Source organism: Ochotona princeps, chromosome 16 (assembly GCF_030435755.1).
Source record: "Ochotona princeps isolate mOchPri1 chromosome 16, mOchPri1.hap1, whole genome shotgun sequence".
Taxonomy (NCBI): Eukaryota; Metazoa; Chordata; class Mammalia; order Lagomorpha; family Ochotonidae; genus Ochotona; species Ochotona princeps.
In genome coordinates, this window is record NC_080847.1 from 50266998 (window position 1) to 50285765 (window position 18768).

General features: G+C 59.3%; 2 protein-coding genes across 2 annotated transcripts; both read right to left on the bottom strand.

Moving 5' to 3' along the window:
- Window positions 1–1032: 1032 nt before the first annotated feature.
- HIPK4 (homeodomain interacting protein kinase 4) lies at window positions 1033–5969 on the bottom strand. Its single transcript, XM_004598014.2, has 4 exons — window positions 5389–5969; window positions 2865–3221; window positions 1553–2425; window positions 1033–1227 (listed from the first exon to the last, which is right to left on the bottom strand). The coding sequence occupies exons 1-4, from the start codon at window positions 5851–5853 to the stop codon at window positions 1048–1050; spliced, it is 1875 nt and encodes a 624-aa protein (XP_004598071.2). The 5' UTR covers window positions 5854–5969; the 3' UTR covers window positions 1033–1047.
- Window positions 5970–8766: 2797 nt separating this feature from the next.
- Window positions 8767–17782, bottom strand: PRX (periaxin). The gene is made up of 6 exons (XM_036492694.2): window positions 17743–17782; window positions 17538–17636; window positions 17320–17445; window positions 15029–15185; window positions 13135–13331; window positions 8767–12779 (listed from the first exon to the last, which is right to left on the bottom strand). Exons 3-6 carry the CDS (start codon window positions 17407–17409, stop codon window positions 8928–8930), a joined length of 4296 nt encoding a protein of 1431 aa, XP_036348587.2. The 5' UTR covers window positions 17410–17445; window positions 17538–17636; window positions 17743–17782; the 3' UTR covers window positions 8767–8927.
- Window positions 17783–18768: the final 986 nt, after the last annotated feature.

Consider the following 18768-nt stretch of genomic DNA (forward strand, 5'->3'; position numbering starts at 1 on the left):
CAGCCTGTGGCCTGAGTGATGTGCAGTGAGTGTCACAGATAGCAGACAGCTGGCATGGGCCTCTGGTGGGAACACTGTAGTGCGTGTGACCACTGTGCCTTGGTATATACTGAACCTGTACCCTGTGGTCTTCATGTAGTGAGCCCTCAGCATGTGATCACTATGTCTTAGTATATACTAAGGCTGCATCCTGTGGTCATCCGGTGCTGAGCCCTCAGTATTTGATCCATACCTGTATTGAACCCTCATCTTCCAATGCCTGCGGGCTGGCATGGACTGAGCACTTGAGTCCCAGCATGGGGTAGGATGAGCTGCCCCTTAAGCATGTTCTCAACCAGATGAGCATGGACTGAGTTGTCACTGTATCCCCAAGAGGACCTGCCTGTCTGAACATAGGAGCATGTGCCCAGCATGACTTCATAGCCGCCGAGTGCACTGACAGCATGTCCTAAGCATGGATGGGTACATGTAGGAGGGACGAGGCAACAGCAAAACGCAACATTAGGTAAGCTCTGAGGAACACGTGTGTGCTGGGCACGTGGTACGTTCTAGATGCTCCAGACACTAAGCGTATTTTGATTTGTGTGGCCTTTACCTTCTCCTGCAGTCTCCAGCCTATGCCAGTGGCTTTCTGGGCACAGCATCATGGGGCCTGGCTCTGGGTACCAGCCCACCACTTTGGCATTGAACTGGCCCCGGGCCAGGGCCAGCAAGGACAGATCCGAAGCAAGGCCGCAGAACAGTTCTTTAATGAAACAAGCAGAGGCAGCTGAGGGCAAGCTCACGGCCACCTGGGTGTAGCCCCCTGGCTGCCAGCCCTCAGGCCGAAGGGGCTGTGGGCCAGACGCCAAGGCCCAGGCGAGTGCTTGGGAGAGGGGAGCGTTGTGTGCAGGTATGCATGGGGCTCGGAGTGAGGGGCAATTCTGGGAAACTATCTTTGTGTAAGAATAATTTGTACGATGAAGAAAAATGGACTCTGAGAGGCCAGCCCAGTTAACGCAGCCTGCGGCGAGGAGCAGGGGACAGAGCGGGAGGGGGCAGTCTCTATCAGTGATGCCCGCCAACATGCTGCAGAAAACTGGCGGCCCGAGGTGGGCCATGCTGGTGGGGGTGGCGTGGTGGGAGCCCCTGGGCCCGTGGCCCCCTGATGCCTTCCAGCGTCCAGTCAGTGTTGCTCAACCATTCTCCAGGACAGCTGCTGGGCTCAAAGAGCTCCAGGCCCGGCCTCTGTGGGGGGAGGATGAGAGAACATGAGGTGGGTGGGGGACAGTGCATCAGCCAAGAGGGGTCTGTCTGCTGGTCTTCAACACTATGAAAGAGGTAATTACTGCATGCCCAAATTTGCAGCAGCCTGCAGGTAAGTCAGTATGCTGGGCCCTAGTACACAGTTAAGGCTATAATAGTGGGTGGGGTGTTGTGGGCAGGAGAATAGGTAACCCCCTATCCTGAATATGGGTTCCCACAGGCTGAGCCACTAGGGCTGGCTACAGCTCTAGGGGAAGCCCTGGGCCCAGCAGCAGCCCTGGAAAGCTGGCTTCCTGCTGTGGCTTACCTCAGCGTCCATGGCCATGTCTTTGATGCTTGGCCCATCCCCATCCCGCTGCAGGATGGCCGGTGGCTCAACCGAGGCCCCGTGGTGTTCGCCCTCCTCCCAGCCACTGCCCCGGCAAGGCCCTTCGTCCTCTGGGGAGGTCTGGCTCAGGTGGATGAGGTTGCTGAAGTTGGAGTCGGACTTGGAGCCCACAGGCAGCTTGCGGGCCTTGTGGCGGCTGGCCAGGCGGCTGCCATAGAAGGCCAGGATGGGCTCAGGGCCCACATCGGGCACGTGGCAGCCGGTGGTGGCAGCCTTGAGCGGGGCCAGCATGTCGGGCACGACCACGTCAGTGTGGGTCTCACCCCATAGCCCGCGACCCGCCTCCTGCAGGCTCAGGTCATCCAGCTGGTCAATGGCCCGCTGGACTCCTGGTGCCTTCTCCTCTCGGAAGAAGGACCCACTGCTGGCCACACTGCCCAGGCCAATGGCCACCTCCTCCTCCTCTTCCTCCTCCTCCTCCTCGGCTAGGCGGTAGTAGGGAGGGCCTTCCTCGGCTGTGGCCGGGACCAGCAGGGGCGGCTTGCCTTCCACCTGCAGTGAGAGGCGGCGGCTGCGCAAGGACAACTGGTAATAGCGGGTGGACTCGTGGGCACTGCGCAGCTGCTGCATGGACACAAAGGGGTGACGCAGGGCTGAGCTGGGGCTGATGCGCTCATGTGACTCCCATGTCAGCATGCGCTTGATCAGCTCCACCATGCTCTTGAGGTCGGCCAGCTCGGCCAGCGCCTCGCGGTCTGGGAAGTTCAGACGGCCCATGGCCCCACCGCCGTTCACCGTCTCGATCTGGTCCAAGGATTTGAGCATGTACTTGCGGCGCTCCAGCGGGCGCACCTGGTGAGGCAGGGGAGGGGGTACACAGGGTTAGCGCATGGCCAGGTTGGTGCCACCCCTGCCAGCACCCAGCAGAGGGGCTACCCTGACTTGGCATGTCAATGGCAGATCCCTTTTGGTCATTGCAACCTCTGCATCCAAACCCGCCCCTGCATCACCCCCAGCCTTCTAGGGCCAAATAAGACCCTTCTTGCTGTCCTAGTCAGCAAGTCTTCCACCCACCTTTGGTCTCTGCCACCTCTTGCTGGGAGAGCTTCCCTAGCTGACCTCCAATTTCCAGTCCCCCCGCTGTCTAGCTTCATGCTGCACGTGCTACTGACTTCAGAGCTGAGGCTGACAGAGGAGCTGCCCATCATCTTCCCAATCCCTTCTCCTAGATCCCCTGTAGCCCTCCAAGCTATTATGGACTCCCCCACCTCCACACAGCCCGCCATCCTACCTTGGTCTCAGCCAGGTAGTCAGCGGAGGACTTGAGCTGCCAGGGATTGGTGGCATCAGGGTGGACACTGCGCTTGAAGAAGTGGTGGGCCTTGCGGGCAGCATGTAGCAGGTGTGGCTTGGGCAGGCCCTGGGTCTCACAGATGTAGCGCACCTGGTCGTACTCATTGTTGCCCGGGTACAGGGGCCAGCCCAGATGCAGCTCAGCCATAACACAGCCCAGGGACCACACATCCACCTTCTCGCAGAAGGGCAGCCCCAGCAGGATCTCTGGGGCCCGGTAGAATCGCGACTGGATGTACGGCTCCTTCACGTAACGCACCTCGCTGAAGATGCTGGCCGAGCCGAAGTCAATCACCTGCCGTGTGGGAAGGGACTTGAGTGACAGGGTTGGCCCAGCTCGTGGTTCTTCCCTGGCATCTGTCTGTGGGAATCTTCATCTCTCGCTAAGCCCCTAGCTCTGTCTGCTTGACCTTTCTGCAGGCCTGAACTGGGCCATAGGAGGGTTTGGCCTGCCCTTTCTTTCACCCTCCTTCCCCCTGCAGCTTCTCCATCTGCAACTCTGGCTGGCTCCACCTTCCAAACAGACCCGGAACTTCCCTGCTGCCTCTATCCGCTGCCCCCAGGCTGGTGCCAGCCCCCTACTTCTCCCCCATCCAGAAGAGCCCAGGGGCTTCCTCACTGCCTACCCACCTCCCTGCCCTCCAGGCTGCCCTCCTCGTAAGTCTGTGGCCACTTGGGCTGCAACTCCTCCCTCCCCTACTCACATCCACAGCCTGAGACAGAAGATGAAGTGGGGGGGGAGGGCGGCATCTGGCACAGTGGTGAAGACCCCACTTGTGACACCCACACCCGCTGTTGGAGGGCCCAGGCTTGAACCACCTGGCTCCATTCCTAATTCTGGCTTCCACAGCAGGTGACAGCTGAAGTGGGAGGGTCCCTGTCATCCTCAGGTAGGAGTTCCTGGGTCCTGACTTCAGCCTGACCTCACTCTGGCTATTGTGGGTATTTGAAGGGAAAACCAGTATCCTTCTGTCTCTCTGCCTTTTAAATAAAGAAATAGAATAAGTCACAAGCCATGGAGCGGCGGGAGTAATGGGATGCTAGGGTTAGCCACACTCTCCGCGTTAGAGTTCCTGCTTCCGATTCCAGCTGCTTTGCGATTCGGATCCAGTTCCCTGCCTGAGCTCCTGGGAGGCAGCAGAGGGTAGCCCAGGTGCTTGATCCCTACTACTAATGTGTCGGGGATCCAGGTGGGACTTCCTAATACCTGGCTACGGCCTGTCCCAGTCCTGGCTGTCACAGGTTAGGGTGAAGGTTGGAGGGTGGGAGTAAACTAAGGGATAAAAGATCTCTTCCTCTCTGTAACTAACTAAATAAATAAATAACACATCCATAACACATTCAAATAAATAACACATCCATAAATAATTTTTTTAGGGCCCGGCGGCACGGCCTAGCGGCTAAAGTCCTCGCCTTGAAAGCCCCGGAATCCCATATGGGCGCCGGTTCTAATCCCTGCAGCTCCACTTCCCATCCAGCTCCCTGCTTGTGGCCTGGGAAAGCAGTTGAGGACGGCCCAATGCATTGGGACACTGCACCCGCGTGGGAGACCCGAAGAGGTTCCAGGTTCCCGGCATCGGATCGGAGAGCACCGGCCCGTTGCGGTTCACTTGGGGAGTGAATCATCGGATGGAAGATCTTCCTCTCTGTCTCTCCTCCTCTGTGTATATCTGGCTGTAATAAAATGAATAAATCTTTAAAAAAAATAATTTTTTTAAAAAACTAACCATTTCAAACCAGCCCAGGTCCTCACAGTGCAATCTGCCTCTGCCCTCAGCTGCTGCCCCTCTGGCTCTTATGCCCTGTCCTCCAGCCACGCTGGCCTCCTCACCAGCCCCCACATGAGCCAGCCCAGGGCCTTGGCACTGGCTGTCCCCTCCACCCATGACCCCATGACCCCATGACCCTTTCCCCCTTTAGGTCCATACCCTCTCACATGCCACCTGCTTTACTGTATAACCAAGGTCTTCTCTCTCCCCAGTTAGAGCTCAGCCCCAGCAGGATGGGAACTCTGCCTGTCTCCTTCCCTCAGTGGGGGCACCTGCAGTGCCTGGCACACTGTCAGAGCTAGGAAAGAGTAGATGGGTACATGGGGCAGGCTTCCAGCCTAGAGGGTGAGGCACCAGCAGAGCGGCCTCATGCCCAGGCTGGCCTTGAGCACAACAGGTTGTGCCTCTGCCTGCGATGCAGCTGTCTCGTTCAGCAAAGTGAGATTTGAGACTCAGTTGCTCCACTTCCTATCCAGCTCCTTGCTAATGTGCCTGGGAAAGCAGCAGAGGATGGCCCAAGTTCCTGCAACCACAAGGGAGACTCGGGAGTTTGTAGCAGCAGGCTTCAACCTGACCCATTCCTAGCTATTGTGGTCATTTGGGTAATGAGCCAGCAGGTGGAGGTGCTCTCTCTCTCTCTCTCTCTCTCTCTCTCTCTCTGTCAGAGAAACCGCCATAGACAGCCACACTGACCTTGACCCTGAAGGGACAGCGCGTCTGGTCCACCAGCATGATGTTCTCAGGCTTGAGGTCGGCGTGGATGATGGCCAGCTCTTTGAGACGTGCCAGGGCCCTGAGCACTTGCAAGGTGACGGTGCGGATATGGCGGGCAGGGAGGGGTGCAAAGTTGTTCTCCTTCTGGAATTCAAAGAGGTTCTGCTCCAGCAGCTCAAAGACCAGGTAGAACTTGAGGGCGTCGTGGAAGAACTCAAGGAAGCGGATGACATGGGCCTCCTCGGGGTCCAGGCCCCTCATGCAGCGCAGCAGTTTCAGCTCGTTCTTGATGATACGGTTGCGGTAGGCGTCATTCTTGAGGATCTTGATGGCCACCATCTCACCTGTGCTGCGTCGCCAGCCCTTGGCCACCTCCCCGAAGGTGCCCTTGCCCAGCACCTCAATGATGTCATAACAGTCCGTCTCCGACTGGATGGTAGCCATGGTGCCCCTGTTACAGGACGCTCCCCTGCCTGGGGGACCCTCCCCACGGACTGTGCCACCAAGGCCTCCTGCCGCTGCTGCCGCTGAGCCACCAGCCTCCCAATGTGGCGGAGGAAGAGAACAGAACTCGTGCTTGCTCCTTCTCTGAGATTGGGTTCCACGTCCCCGGCACCCTCAGGCCTCCTGGGCCACACAGCAAGTCTGCCAGGGGCTGCAGCCCTCCCCCAAAGCCCTCCCGGCTTGGGATGAGGGGCCCCAGACCCCCCAGTGTTACTGAGTAGCTCTGGTTCTGTTGTTAGAGACCTGAGCTCCTGGCTAGAATGGGGGGTAGGGTGCCAGGCAGGGCCCCTCCCCCACCCAGCAGCGGAACCCTGGAGAGGTAAGAGGTCAGGAGGGAGGGGAGCCTGATTGTGGACATCGGCCTACAGGAGAACAGGCCCATGGGCAGGAGTGGGGCACAGTGTGTGTGGTGTGTGTATGAGTGTGTGCGTGCCCACACATGTACGCATGCCCCGGCCCCTCAGCTGCCCTGGGGGAGGGATGGCTGGGATAAGTGCCGGAAGTTTGGACTTCGCCCTGAGGATACCAGGGAGCCACGGAAGGGCTCTGGCAAGGGCAAAAGTGAAAAAAAGCAGGGCAGGATGTAGAGGGCAGGTGGAGGCAGTGGGTTAGTGAGACACCTGGCGGGTCAACTATACGTGATATGGCTTGGAGTCCCCAGGGACAGGGTACCTAAGGGGACCTGAAAGAAGAAAAAAAGTTGAGGTAGGATCTGTAACATTAAAATGTTTCAAGGTGTGTCCAGAAGATGCAATCAAGGCACAAAGAAGTGTAAAGATGGGGCCAACCCAGTGGCTCAACAGGCTAATCCAATACCTGTTAGCACCAGCATCCCATATGGGTATCAGTTTGTATCCCAGCTGCTCCACTTCCCATCCAGCTCCCTGCTTGTGGCCTGGGAAAGCAGTAGAGGATGGCCTAAGGACTTGGAATCCTACACCCATGTGGGAGACCTGGAGGAGGTTCCTGGCTCCTGGCTTTGAATCAGCTCAGCTCCAGCTGTTGCAGCCGTTTGGGCAGTGAACCAGCAGATGGAAGATTTTTCTCTTTCTCATTTTCAAAGAGAGAGAGAGATAAAATCTTTAAAAAAAAAGTCTAAAGGTGCCCAATGCAGGGGGAGGCATGTGTACAGGGGTGAAGATGCCCTCAGGATCCCTGTGCGATGTCACAGTGTTTGGCTTTGAATCCTGTCTCTGCTTCTGATCCAGCTCCCTGCTCATGTGTATCCTGGGAGGCAGCTTGTGACAGCTTCTAGACTTGGGTCCCTGCCACCCAGGCAGGCGATCCAGATTGAATTTTGGGCTTCTGATTTTTAATGGCTTAGCCCCAGATACTGCGGACCTGTGGGGAGTGAACCAGCAGCTGCAAGATCTCTCTCTTTCTCTCTGCCTTTCAAATCAATACAAAAATTTTGAAAGTGCTAGGCTCAGCACAATAATGTAACAGCTAAAGTCGTCGCCTTGCATGCACCAGGATCCCATAGGGGCGCCAGTTCTAATAACAGAGGCCTCACTTCCCATCCAACTCCCTGCTTGTGGCCTGGGAAAGCAGTGGAGTATGGCCCAAAGCCTTGGGACCCTGCACATGTGTGGGAGACCTGGAAGAAGCTCCTGGCTCCTGGTTTCGGATTGGCTCAGCTCCAGCAGTTGCGGCCACTTGGGGAGTGAACCATCAGATGGAATATCTTCCTCTGGCTCTCCTTCTCTCTATATCTGCCTTTCCAATAAAATAAATAAATCTTTAAAAAAATTTTTTTTGAAGTTCCTAAGTTACCAGTTGCCTGCCAAAGACATATTTTGACCTTGAAACACCTCTGACCCCAAAAACTTGTGCCCAGGAGACATCCGATGTGTGATGGAGGAGTCCCCCAAGAAGGCTGTTGCACACCCAGGCAGACACTGGAGGGAGTTGGGGAGTTGCCAGCGCACAGAGGAGGTGTGGGGGCCACGGGGGAGCGTGGCACAGCCCAGGGAGGGTGTAGGGGTGAAGGGGAGTCCTCGGAGAAGCCCTGAGGGCCCACAGTGCGGCAAGGGAGATGGAGGTGAGTGTCTGGGGGAAACAGGGACCCTGAGCTGTCAGGACCAGGGAGACAGAGGACATCCTCTGGCATGGCCACTGAGAGGCCACCACTGTCGCTGCTGGGACAGCCTGGGTGGCGCGGGGATGAATGGAGAGAGAGAGGAGCATCCCAGGAGTCAGGGACCCCAGGCACAAGGTGCTAAACGGAACGGGGGGAGGGTTTGCTGGGAGCCTTGGAATCACACAGTGCAGCACGTGTGTTGTGGGCCACAACGTTTGGACCCTGGGTCAGAAAAGGGCACAGCCTGGGGACCTTGGAGCCACAGCACCACACTGATGGGAGCTGGGGATGCTGAGACGCTGAACCATAGCCCCAAGACAGCAGGGGCGTGGGATTGGAGGCTCTGAACCCGTGATCCTGGGATAGGGACCGGGAGGGCTTTCCTGGGTGGGGCCCCAGTGACCAGGGCAGTCGGACCAGTCCAACAGGAAAGGGAAGGCCATAGGGGCCCCTCCCTGGCAGAGCACAAGTGCAGAGCAGTCATCAGGGACATGGGGGATCTCTCAGGACAGGCAGTCCCCCAAACCCATCCAAGCAGAGGGATCCGCTAGAGTCCTGCTCTCACCAAAGGTTGTCTGAGAACTGTGAAGGCCTGGGCCTGGGCCACCTCTCACAATAGGAACTGATTCCCACTACACCCTCTGGGGGGCGGCTAGGCTCAAGTGTACCCCTGCACCTCCTCTTTGAGGGCTCCATTCTTTGCACCTCCTGCCACTGCTCCCCCTTCCCCGCCCCACACTCCCAACACGGGAAACAGCATACACAGCCACATCTGATTATTTTATTCACATGCCCCAGCTCAACACACAGGCACCTGCCAGGCAGATGGGCACGGGCTTCCTGCCCAACCCTCTTGGAGTTAGTGCTAGTTAACCACACACAAATAGGGATGGGGATAGGAGGTGATAGCACAGGAGGCTGGGGTGCCAGGGTTTCAGACAGCGGCAGCCTGAGCCCCCTCCAGTCGGGTGGGGCCCGGAGCCCCCACCTCGGAAAACCCCACACTGGGCAGACGGACTCGGAATCCACCCTCTTCCTGCTCCCCACTCCCGCTCCGGGCCTTAGGGCTTAGGGACACCCTGGGGAATCGAAACTTGGGTGACTTCTCCCCTACAGGAGACTTGGCGGCCACTTCGCCTTCCTGCCCCCTAGAGGCCTTGGAAGGGGACACCAGGCCAACTCGGGGCAAGCGGACCCGCCCCCGGCCCTGGCGCCCCTCCTCCTCCTCTTCCTCCTCTTTCGGGCTGGGTGAGCCCTCCTTTCCAGCCGGCTCGCTTTGGCTGAACCCCACACGGGGCAGCCTGAGTTTGGGACTCTTGGTTTTTTCGCCCTCCTCCGCCCCCTCCCTGGCTCTGGTCAGGCCCAACTTGGGCAGCCGCACCTTGAGCTTGTGGCCTGTCTCCCCGTCGCCCTCTGTCACTTGATACTCGGCGTGGCTGCCCACAGCTGGCGGTGAGAGTTCCACATCAGGCAGTAAAAGGCGGAAGGTGCGCTCAGCCCCTGGGGCCTGGTCCTCAGAGCCCTGTCCCCCAGCCTCAATTCCGGTCCCTAGGGTGGGCGATTTTAGCCTCAGGCCACCCTCACCCGTGGCTACCTCCCCAGCCTGTGCCTCATGACCCATCCCCATGTCCAGCTCAAGCTGGGGCACGGACACAGCGGGCATCTTGAAGATGCCCTCGCCCACCAATAGCTCGCCTCCTGTTGCCTGGGCCCTAGGCAGCGCCAGGGGCCCCTGGATCTTGTAGCCTGCGGTGTCCTGGTCTACAGGGACTTTACCCTCAGCCTGTTGCCCCGGGGTACCCACCTCCCCAAAACCGGTCAGCTCAACCTGGGGCAGTGAGATGCTCAGTGGGGGCATTCTCATCTCGCCCTGGTGGCTTTCAGGGACTGCTTGTTTGATGGTAGGCACCTGTGTCCCACTGACAGCAGCTGCCCCTCCTGCCTCCTGGGCCCCCAGCGTAAGCAGCTCCACCTCTGGGATCTTCAGCTGTCCTGTGATGGTCTCCAGCTTCTCCCCGGGGCTGCCACGTGCAGCCTGAGCCTCAACCTCCCGACCTCGAGCCAGCCCAAAGGATGGCATCCTCAGCTTGGGCATCTTCACCTTCCCATCCCAGCCCCAGCCCTTGACCTCCAGCTCTGCCCCGCCTGGTGCCAGCTCCCCTGCCTCTGTGTCCCGGCCTCTGACCCCAAATTTGGGCAGAGCAAACCTAGGCCCTTTGAGCTTGCCGTCAGGCCCTGCCCCCTCCGCCTTGCCCGCTGGCAGACGGGCATCCAGCCCAAGCTGTGGGATGGACAGGTCGAGGGCGGGCAGCAGGCTTGCCTCCCCGTCTCCTTTGGTCTCCGACTCCGTCCCCGCCTTGGCCTTGGAGAGCGAGATGGCGAACTTGGACGCCTTCAGCTTGCTGGCTCGCCCGGCCCTCTCAACCTCTGCCTTGGCCACCTTGGTCCCCGAGAGTCCAAACTTAGGCAAGGAGAACCTGGAGGAGGACCTGCCTTTCATCTCTGGGGTCCCTGGCTGCCGCTCTTCCACCTGGGCTGCTGTGACAGGCAGCTGCGGAGCAACCAGCTCAACAGAGGGCACCCGGAAGCCCACCTCGCCGGCCCCGGCCGCTCCTGCGGCGCCCTCTGCCGGCTTGGCTCCGGCAGCTTGGATAGACGTCTCCAAACTGAGGGCCCCCGGCAGGCGCAGCTCCACCGAGGGCAGAGTGAGCGAGGGGGCCCCTGCACGGGCCTCGCCCCCCTCCTCTGGCTGCAGACAGGGCAGCGGCAGCAGTTTCCCTGGACCCTGGGCACCTGCCTCACCCAGCTTGCCTCGCAGAGTTGGAGACTCTGCCCTCCCTAGCTTAGGCATGGTCATCTTGGGCATCTTGAAGCCAAACTCTATCCCTTCAGCCTGCTCTGGCCTGGCAACTGTCAGCTGTACCTCTGGGGGCTGAGGCAGCTTCAGCTCTGGGACCTCAGGGAGACACACCTCAGGGACCTTGGGCACCTGGAGCTCTGGCAGTCGAATCTCTGACACCTTCGGCAGTTGCACCTCCGGGAGCCGCACATCGGGCACGGCTATCTCAGGCACCTTGGGGAGTTTCATTTCTGGAAGCTTCATCTCAGAGACTTTCGGTAGCTGTACCTCCGGGAGGTGCACGTCTGGCACAGCCATCTCGGGCACCTTGGGGAGCTTCATTTCCGGAAGCTTCATTTCTGGAAGTTTCATTTCTGAAACTTTGGGCAGCTGCACTTCTGGGAGTCGTACATCAGGTACAGCCATCTCGGAGACCTTGGGGAGCTTTATTTCTGGAAGCTTCATCTCAGAGACTTTCGGTAGCTGAACCTCCGGGAGGTGCACGTCTGGCACAGCCATCTCAGGCACCTTGGGGAGCTTCATTTCTGGAAGTTTCATTTCTGTAACCTTCGGCAGCTGTACCTGTGGCAGGTGCATGTCGGGCACGGCCATCTCGGGCACCTTGGGGAGCTTCATTTCTGGAACTTTTGGCAACTCTACCTGTGGCAGGTGCACGTCGGGCACGGCCATCTCGGGCACCTTGGGGAGCTTCATTTCTGGAACCTTTGGCAGCTGCACCTCTGGAAGGTGCACGTCGGGCACGGCCATCTCGGGCACCTTGGGCAATTTCACTTCTGGAAATTTCATCTCGCAAACTTTGGGCAGTTGCACCTCGGGGAGTTGCACATCAGGCACGGCCACCTCAGGCACCTTGGGTAGCTTCATCTCAGGGACTTTGGGCAGCTGTACTTCCGGAAGCCGCACCTCAGGCACAGTCACCTCAGGCATTTTGGGGAGCTTGACATCAGGAGCTTTGGGGAGTTTCACTTCTGCCCCCTTGGGCCCCTTGACCTCAGGCCCCAACACCCCGATGCCAAAGGCAGGCATCTTGATGGTTGGCGGCTTTAGCTTACTTTCTGTAGTGGTTTCTGGTGTGGCTATGGCAGCGGCCCGGGACTCCAGGAGGGAAAGCCCAAAAGTGGGCATTCGAAGTCTGGGCCCCTTGGCCTTGGCCTCTGGGCTGCCCTTGGCCGCCTTGGCCTCAACAGTGTCCTTTGCTCGAGCCCCGAAGCGGGGGAAGCTGAGGCGGGGCATCTTCAGAGCCACCTCAGGCACCTCTGCCCGTGCCTCCACCTCTGCACCCGGCAAGGCCAGGTCCACACCCACAGCAGGTGCTGCCACATCCAGGATGGGCACGGTCACTGCCGCGGCCCCTTCCCGGGCCTCTAGGCAAGGAAGTGTGGGCAGAGTGGGCAGGGAGGGCAAGGCAGGCAGCTCTACCTGGGGAAGCTGGATCCCTGCAGGAGGGGCCTCTACGGCAGGTGCAGCCAGGGCTCCCAAGCCGAAGGCTGGAAGGAGGGTAAAGCTGCTGGCCACTTCTGCTGAGGGGACCCCTTTGGGAGCTGGGGCTTGTGGCACACTCGCATCGGCACCTGGCAACTGGGGCACAACCAACTCCACCTGGGGGGCGGCAAAACGGGCTCCTGCTGCCCCCTCCTCAGCCTCCACCTTGACCTTTCTGGGGGGAGGGGCTGCGGCAGCCAGTCGAGCTGCCTGGGCTCCCTGGGCCACTTCCCGCACACGTAGCCGAGGCAGCTGGAGGCGTCGGCGGGTAGGGGCAGCAGGGACGGGCCCCTCGAGGGTCTCGGCTTTGAGACCCCGGCGCAGGCGGGAGAACTTGGGGAAGGAGAACTCGACGTCAACAGGGGCCAGATCTGTGGGGGACCCAAGGACCCCAGGCATCATCATCATCTTCTTCTTCTTCACAGGGGAGAGACTCTGGATGTTCTGGGGAGAGAGGAGAGAGGCGGGAGGCGGTGGGACAGAGGGAGGCCCAGAAGGGAACGGGATCTGCCCCATCTGGCATTTGCACCAAATTGGCGGCTTTGCCAAACAGCCTGCCCAGCTCTCTTTGGTAGTGGTGGGGACGATGTCCCTCTTAGATGGGTGGAGGCCCCTGATGGGGGGAGAGTGGGTCCCCCTCCCCAGGGAGGGCTGCCAGGGTGAGGGAGCTGGAATTAGCACCAGTTAGTGACAAGACAGAGGGCAAGACTGGCACCCGGTGGCAGGGAGTTGGGGCTCAGGGCATAGACGTAGCATCACCGGAGCAGTCCAGGGCCGGGACTGGGCTAAGCACGCGTACCAGCTTGGCCACCTTGGCCCGCGGGCCCTTGATCTCGTAACCGGCCACGGTGCCGGGCCGCAGCGCCAGGTCCCCGGTGGGCACAGTGCGCTTCAGGCAGAAGGAGACCTTGTAAGGCTCGGCGCATTGGAGCAGGCGCAGCGCATCCTCATACTTGACATTTTCAAAGAACACGCGGGCGCTCAGCAGCTGGTCCCCTGGAGGTGGGTGAGGGGAGGTGGGTGGGGCGTGAGCATCTCCCAGGGCCACTGAGCCTGGCCCAGCTAACCTGCCCCAGAGCCACACCCCTAGCTAGGCCTTGCCTCCATAAAGTCCAGGCCTAACCTTCAGGCCCCTGGCCATCTCTCTCCTGCAGGTAACTCTCTCAGGTGGCTCTTTCCCACATAGCACTCTGGTTCTGAGCCAGCAGCTCCACTCTCACTTCAACGTTCTCTGGATGTTAGTGATGTACTGCCTGCCACATCAGCATCCCATATGAGAGTATCTGTCTGAGCCCTGGCTGCCCTGCCATGGATCCAGCTCGCTTCAGCTAAGACACACTTGGGAAAGCCACAGAAGATAGCTCAAGTGCTTATGTCCCTGGAACCCACGTGGGAGACCCAGCTCCCTGCTTCCACCTGGTCCAACTCTGGCAGGTGCAACTCTTTGGGGAATGATGAAAGTAGATGGAAAATCTGTCACTTTGCCTCTCAAATAAAATCAAGTTATCTTTGAAAAGTTGCTCAGTTGCATCCTGACCAATCCTGAAGGTTCCCCTGCCAGTCCACGCAGAATCCAAGTCATCACCTCTGGTGCCCGTCCTAAGCATCCCTGTCAGTCAGACCATCAGAGCAGCTGCCTGCTGGGTCTCTGCTCACAGCCCTCACCCCTGTGGTCGCTAACCCAGCAGCTCACAAGCCCTCCAATAATCAAAGCCAAAGCCCTCATCCCTACCTGTAAAAGTCCCCCTTCCCCTGGCTTCTCTCGGCTCTTCCCCCACCCTCCTCTTCCTCTCCTTCCTCCTTGCTAACTATCGCAGCCACAGCAGCTCCTGGCTCCTCCCCTATGCACTGCCCATGGCATCTGCCCAGGCCCTTCCAATGACAATACAGCTTGTTTCACTCTCCTCTGCAGCCCCCCACGCACCTGGAGCAGCCACTCCTTTCTAACTCACTAGTTTTTTGGGTTTCAACCTCTTTCCCCCACCAGAATGCAAGACAAAAAGAATAGGGACTGGTGTTTGTGGCGTCTGCTGTGGCAACCCAAGCACCAAAAGCAATGGTAAAAATAGAAGGTGCTTCATAATACTTGTTTCAAGAATAAATCACACGCTTCCTAAAAAGTGCCTACTCCACCCTTTTACTCCAGCCCCAACAATAAAAGCAGTCACTTAGCCTCTCCATGGTTCTTGCTATGTGTCCTTGAGCAATATACTGTTTTCAAATACCGACTCGCTTCCTCCGCGTAGTAACCCCATAAAGTCAGTGCCAGATGACTTCCCAACTGAGGCACAGAGGTCGGAAACTAATGAGCGAGGCACCTGGGAGTCCAGCTAGGGGCATCAACCTCTGGGCTCCAGTTCCTAACAGCCACAGTGCCAACAAGGATCCTCTCCAAGGCCTTAACTCCGCCTCCAGGTCGCAGAGCACGCCCCCACGTCGTTCCCACCTATCACCGGGCTTCAGGCAGTTTCCTAGCCCCGCCCCTCAGCCAGGTCCCCCCCTCTAGGCCCCGCCCACCCATCTAGGCTCCGTCCCACCGCCCGGCTACGCCCCCAAGCCTTTCCCACCTCCCCCGGGGCCAAGGGCTGCTTCGTAGCCCCGCCCCCACAGCCCGGCCCCGCCCATCTAGCCCAGCCTCAGCTTCGCTCCGCCCACCTACTCCAGGCCCCGCCCCCAGGTCTCGCCCCGCCCACCTTCCTGCAGGCTGAGGCTCCGTGCGGCCGGCGAGTCCTCGCGCAGCTCTCGAACGAAGAGGCCTTCTTTGCCGCCTCCCGCCACGTTGATGCCGCTGACTCCGGTCTGCGCCTCCGTCTCCACAATGATCTCTACCAGCTCCGTCCGCCTCAGCTCCTGCGGAGGGCAACCACAAGTCGCCAGCGGCGCCGACGTCGGCCCTCGCCCGGGGTCCTCCCTGGGGGTCCGGGCCCACGCCTCCTGCAAGTGGGCCACTGGCGCTCGGCGGGGGTGCCTAGCGGGAACTGTTAAACGGGTAGATTGACAGCCAAGCCTCTTGGAGCCCCCCGGGGACTGCGCATGTAAGGGGTGGGGCTACGAAGGAACCTCAGTTTGAGTGACCCCCCTGGGGGCGGGGTCAGGTCATAGGCGTGGGCGGGGCCAAGTGGAGTATAGCTCTGTCAGTTCAGGCAGGAGTTTGTGAATAGTTAATTTGGAGCTGGGGCAAAGACCCATATTCCAAGGGTGCGATTATGCCGTGGCGGGTGGGGGATGTTGAGGCTGGCATTTGAGAGAAGGGCTGGTCCCTTAGGCGATGCGGGATGGGAGAATGGGGAGTGGGATTAGCCTGTCAGCAGGCTAGAATGTTTGTGAGAGTGTGGGTGCTCTGTTGCGGGCCCTGTGACCTCCCCCCAGACCAGCGTGCTGCCCACAGGCGAGGGAATCCAATGGGAGGGGGTGTTGCGTGGGTCATGAATGGTGGACTGGCAGACAGGCATTCCTGGCATTTACTGTACGCGGTGTAAGAGCGCCTGGGCCCAGGAGTACACTGTGGGATGTGCAGAAAGGGGGCGGAAGCCCAAGGGTTTGTTCTCTCTGGGACTCTAACTTGCTGTGTGCCTCCAGGGGAGAAGCTGGCCTTCTCTGGGTACAGTGAGCAACACGGGGGGTCCCCTGGAAGGAGTTTCTGGGATGTAACCAAGAGATACTGTCAGGGGCTTGGCATAGGGGCTGGCACAGATACAGTGAGCCCAGAGCTCAAATGGGGAGAGCCAGATGTCCCCCAGCAGTAGCCCCAAGGCCTGAGGGGGATGGGGGAGGAGGAAGAGCGTGGTACTGTGTTTGATGCAGTGGTTAAGACACTCAGGACCTGCATCGCTCATCTTAGTGCCCGGGTTCCAATCCCAGCTCCTGTTCCTGCACGGCTGGGAGGCAGCAGGTGAAGGCTCGAGTCCCAGGGTCCCTGCCACCCACGTGGGAGACCCAGATTGAGTGTTCAACTCCTGGCTCTGGCTACTGTGGGTATCGGCAGAGGGAATGAGGATGGAATATGTGTCTGTGTCCATCTGTCCCTCTGCCTTTAAACAAATGAAAATATATATATTTAAATAAAGAGTGGTCTTCAGGGCTGCAGGGACAGCATGGCCTTCTCTGTCCCCTTTGGCTAAGGCCCTGGGGTGAACCTCGTGGGGGCAGCATCTCATTTCATCCTCCCCTAAAGCATCCCCAGCAGACACTGTGGGAAGGTTCAGAGAGGCAAGGGAACTAGCCCAAGGTTGCACAGCAAGTTCTCAGTGGCCCCAGATCCCCCTGTGAGCTGTCGTTGAGGCTGCCTGCTACCAGCCATCCTCAGTCTGGCTCCTCTAGACCTGTGCACACTGTGCATGTGCCCAGCACACAACAGGACCCTGCCAAGGCCAAGGCTAGCCCCTTCACAGGGACAGCAGGCAACACTCAGGGAGACTTGTGCGGAGTCTTCAGAGGCAGGGACCATTGCTTCCTCTCACCCATGGGAGTCCCGGAGAGCAGAGGTCTCCTGCCCAGGGCTGCACAGTTGATGGCTGCTGGGGGCTGGAGCCCATGCAGCTCAGCCCACGTCTTCAACCACTATGCTGCACTGCCTGCCTGCTTTTTCCAGCAAGCACTGCCTTAGCTCGTTTTTTTGTTTTGTTTTTAAGATGTACTTTTATTCACTTTATTATCTGAAAGAGATTGAGACAGAGAGAGAGGGGAGATCTTCCCTCTGCTGGTTCACTCCTCCAATAGCCAGGTCTGGGCCAGGCTGAAGCCAGGAGTTTTATTGGGGGGGGTGGTTCTCCTATATGGGTGACAGGGACCCAAGCACTCAGGCCATGTTTCTCTGCCTTCCCGGACACATCAGCAGAGAGCTGGATCGGAAGCAGAGCAGCCAGGACTCCAACCAGCACTGTGATGTGGAATGCTGTTGTTGCAAGTTGGCAGCTGAACCCGCAGCCCCACACCACTGGCCCCTGTGCAGCCCAGAGGAGCTACAGTATGCCCCCTTGCTCACCTCGGCACTCCGGCTCCTGGCCTCCATGGCACCCCTGGAAGTTTCCTGTGCCTTCGGCTGCTGCTCGCGCTCCCGCTTCTGCTGCAGCATCAACTTCAATTCTGCATGGAGCAACTGCCTCTGGGCCTGTGTAGGATAGGCATGGAGGCTTGAGGCCAGGGCGGGGAGAGGGGCCAGCATCCCCCCACACACACTTCCCCACTCTGCTTTCCTCTCACCGCTGCCCTGGCACAGGCACTCCCTCCCAGCAGGAGCCCAGCCGGAGGGGCCACGCAGCTGTCTGCTGGTCTAGCGCCCTTCCTCTGGGGTCTTGCTGTCTGTCAGGGAGAGACAGGGTGGGGATCGTAAGGCTCTGGTCTCCAGGCTGCAAGCCAGGGAGGGCAGAGAGAGGCATGGGACATTGTGCTGGCCAAGGACACTCACCTGGGGCTCACTCCTTCTGGCTCCGTGTGCCTCCTGGGTCCGGGGCTCTAGGACAATGACATGAGGCAAGTTCACTATAAAATGATGCTAACTACTCACTCCCTCACAGCCAGGTGGGCATATCCCTTCTCCACCTTGGTCTCGAGGTGGAGAGATGAAGGGCGCCTGCCCGCCTCACAGGGCTGTGGTGAGGACTCGAGCATGAGGTGCCAGCTTCTGAGTACCTGCCTTTCCATTCTTTCTTCCCCGAGAGCTTCCTAGGAACTAGGAACCCAACCTTGTATCTAACGACCCCTCCTGTTCCCCCCACACCACCCCCACCATGGGTCATGGATGGCACGTGGACTTCAGAATGGCCTGTACAGTCAGGGCTGTCACTGAGCCACTGTGATAATAACACCCTGCACCTGCCCAGGTGACAAATGGCTGCATCAGAAGCTCCAACCCTTAACAGTGATGATGATGCATGGGTACAGAGATGGTACGATTTGCTCCAGCCACCACTGCCACAACTCCCCACCCCTTGGCCCCAGAGGCCCAAAGATTTTATATGGCTGTGGCAAGGAGCAAGCAGAGCCAGGGCTGTGCACACTGCCCCCCTGCCAGGCCCTTCTGGGGGGATGGATGTGGACATGGCCCCCTGCCCCGATTCTGGGCTGTCCCCGGCCCCCACCTGGCATGCCAAGCCGCCACCCCCCTCGTCACCGGCAAAGGTCAGGCCTCACGCGGCGCATTCCCTCACACAATGGCCTTCACATCCCACCCCCTGCCCACCCACCCGCAGCTCCACAATGGCCCTTCAGAGCCTGCTACAGGCCAGGACAGGGAACACACAGGCCCCCCTCTTTCCCCAGCATTGCTGGGCTCCTTTGGGCATCTCTAGGAGTCCTGGTCTCTGCCTCCTTCCTCCAAAACCCCTCGGTCCCTCCAAGGAGAGACTCCCGTGTCAGAGCCTGGCACGGGTACCCATCAACCTCACAATCACCCTGGCACATGGCACCATTTCAGAGCTGGAGATCAAGGCTC

Coding starts and splice junctions, on each gene's coding strand:
- HIPK4 (XM_004598014.2), bottom strand. CDS start 5,853: ATGGCTACCATCCAGTCGGAGACGGACTGTTATGACATCATTGAGGTG. Junction 3,222..5,388: donor GCTGTCCCTTCAGGGTCAAG/GTCAGTGTGGCT, acceptor CCCACACGGCAG/GTGATTGACTTCGGCTCGGC. Junction 2,426..2,864: donor ACTACCTGGCTGAGACCAAG/GTAGGATGGCGG, acceptor CTGCCTCACCAG/GTGCGCCCGCTGGAGCGCCG.
- PRX (XM_036492694.2), bottom strand. CDS start 17,409: ATGCTGCAGCAGAAGCGGGAGCGCGAGCAGCAGCCGAAGGCACAGGAA. Junction 15,186..17,319: donor CCAGGAGCCGGAGTGCCGAG/GTGAGCAAGGGG, acceptor TGCCCTCCGCAG/GAGCTGAGGCGGACGGAGCT. Junction 13,332..15,028: donor GAGCCTCAGCCTGCAGGAAG/GTGGGCGGGGCG, acceptor ACCCACCTCCAG/GGGACCAGCTGCTGAGCGCC.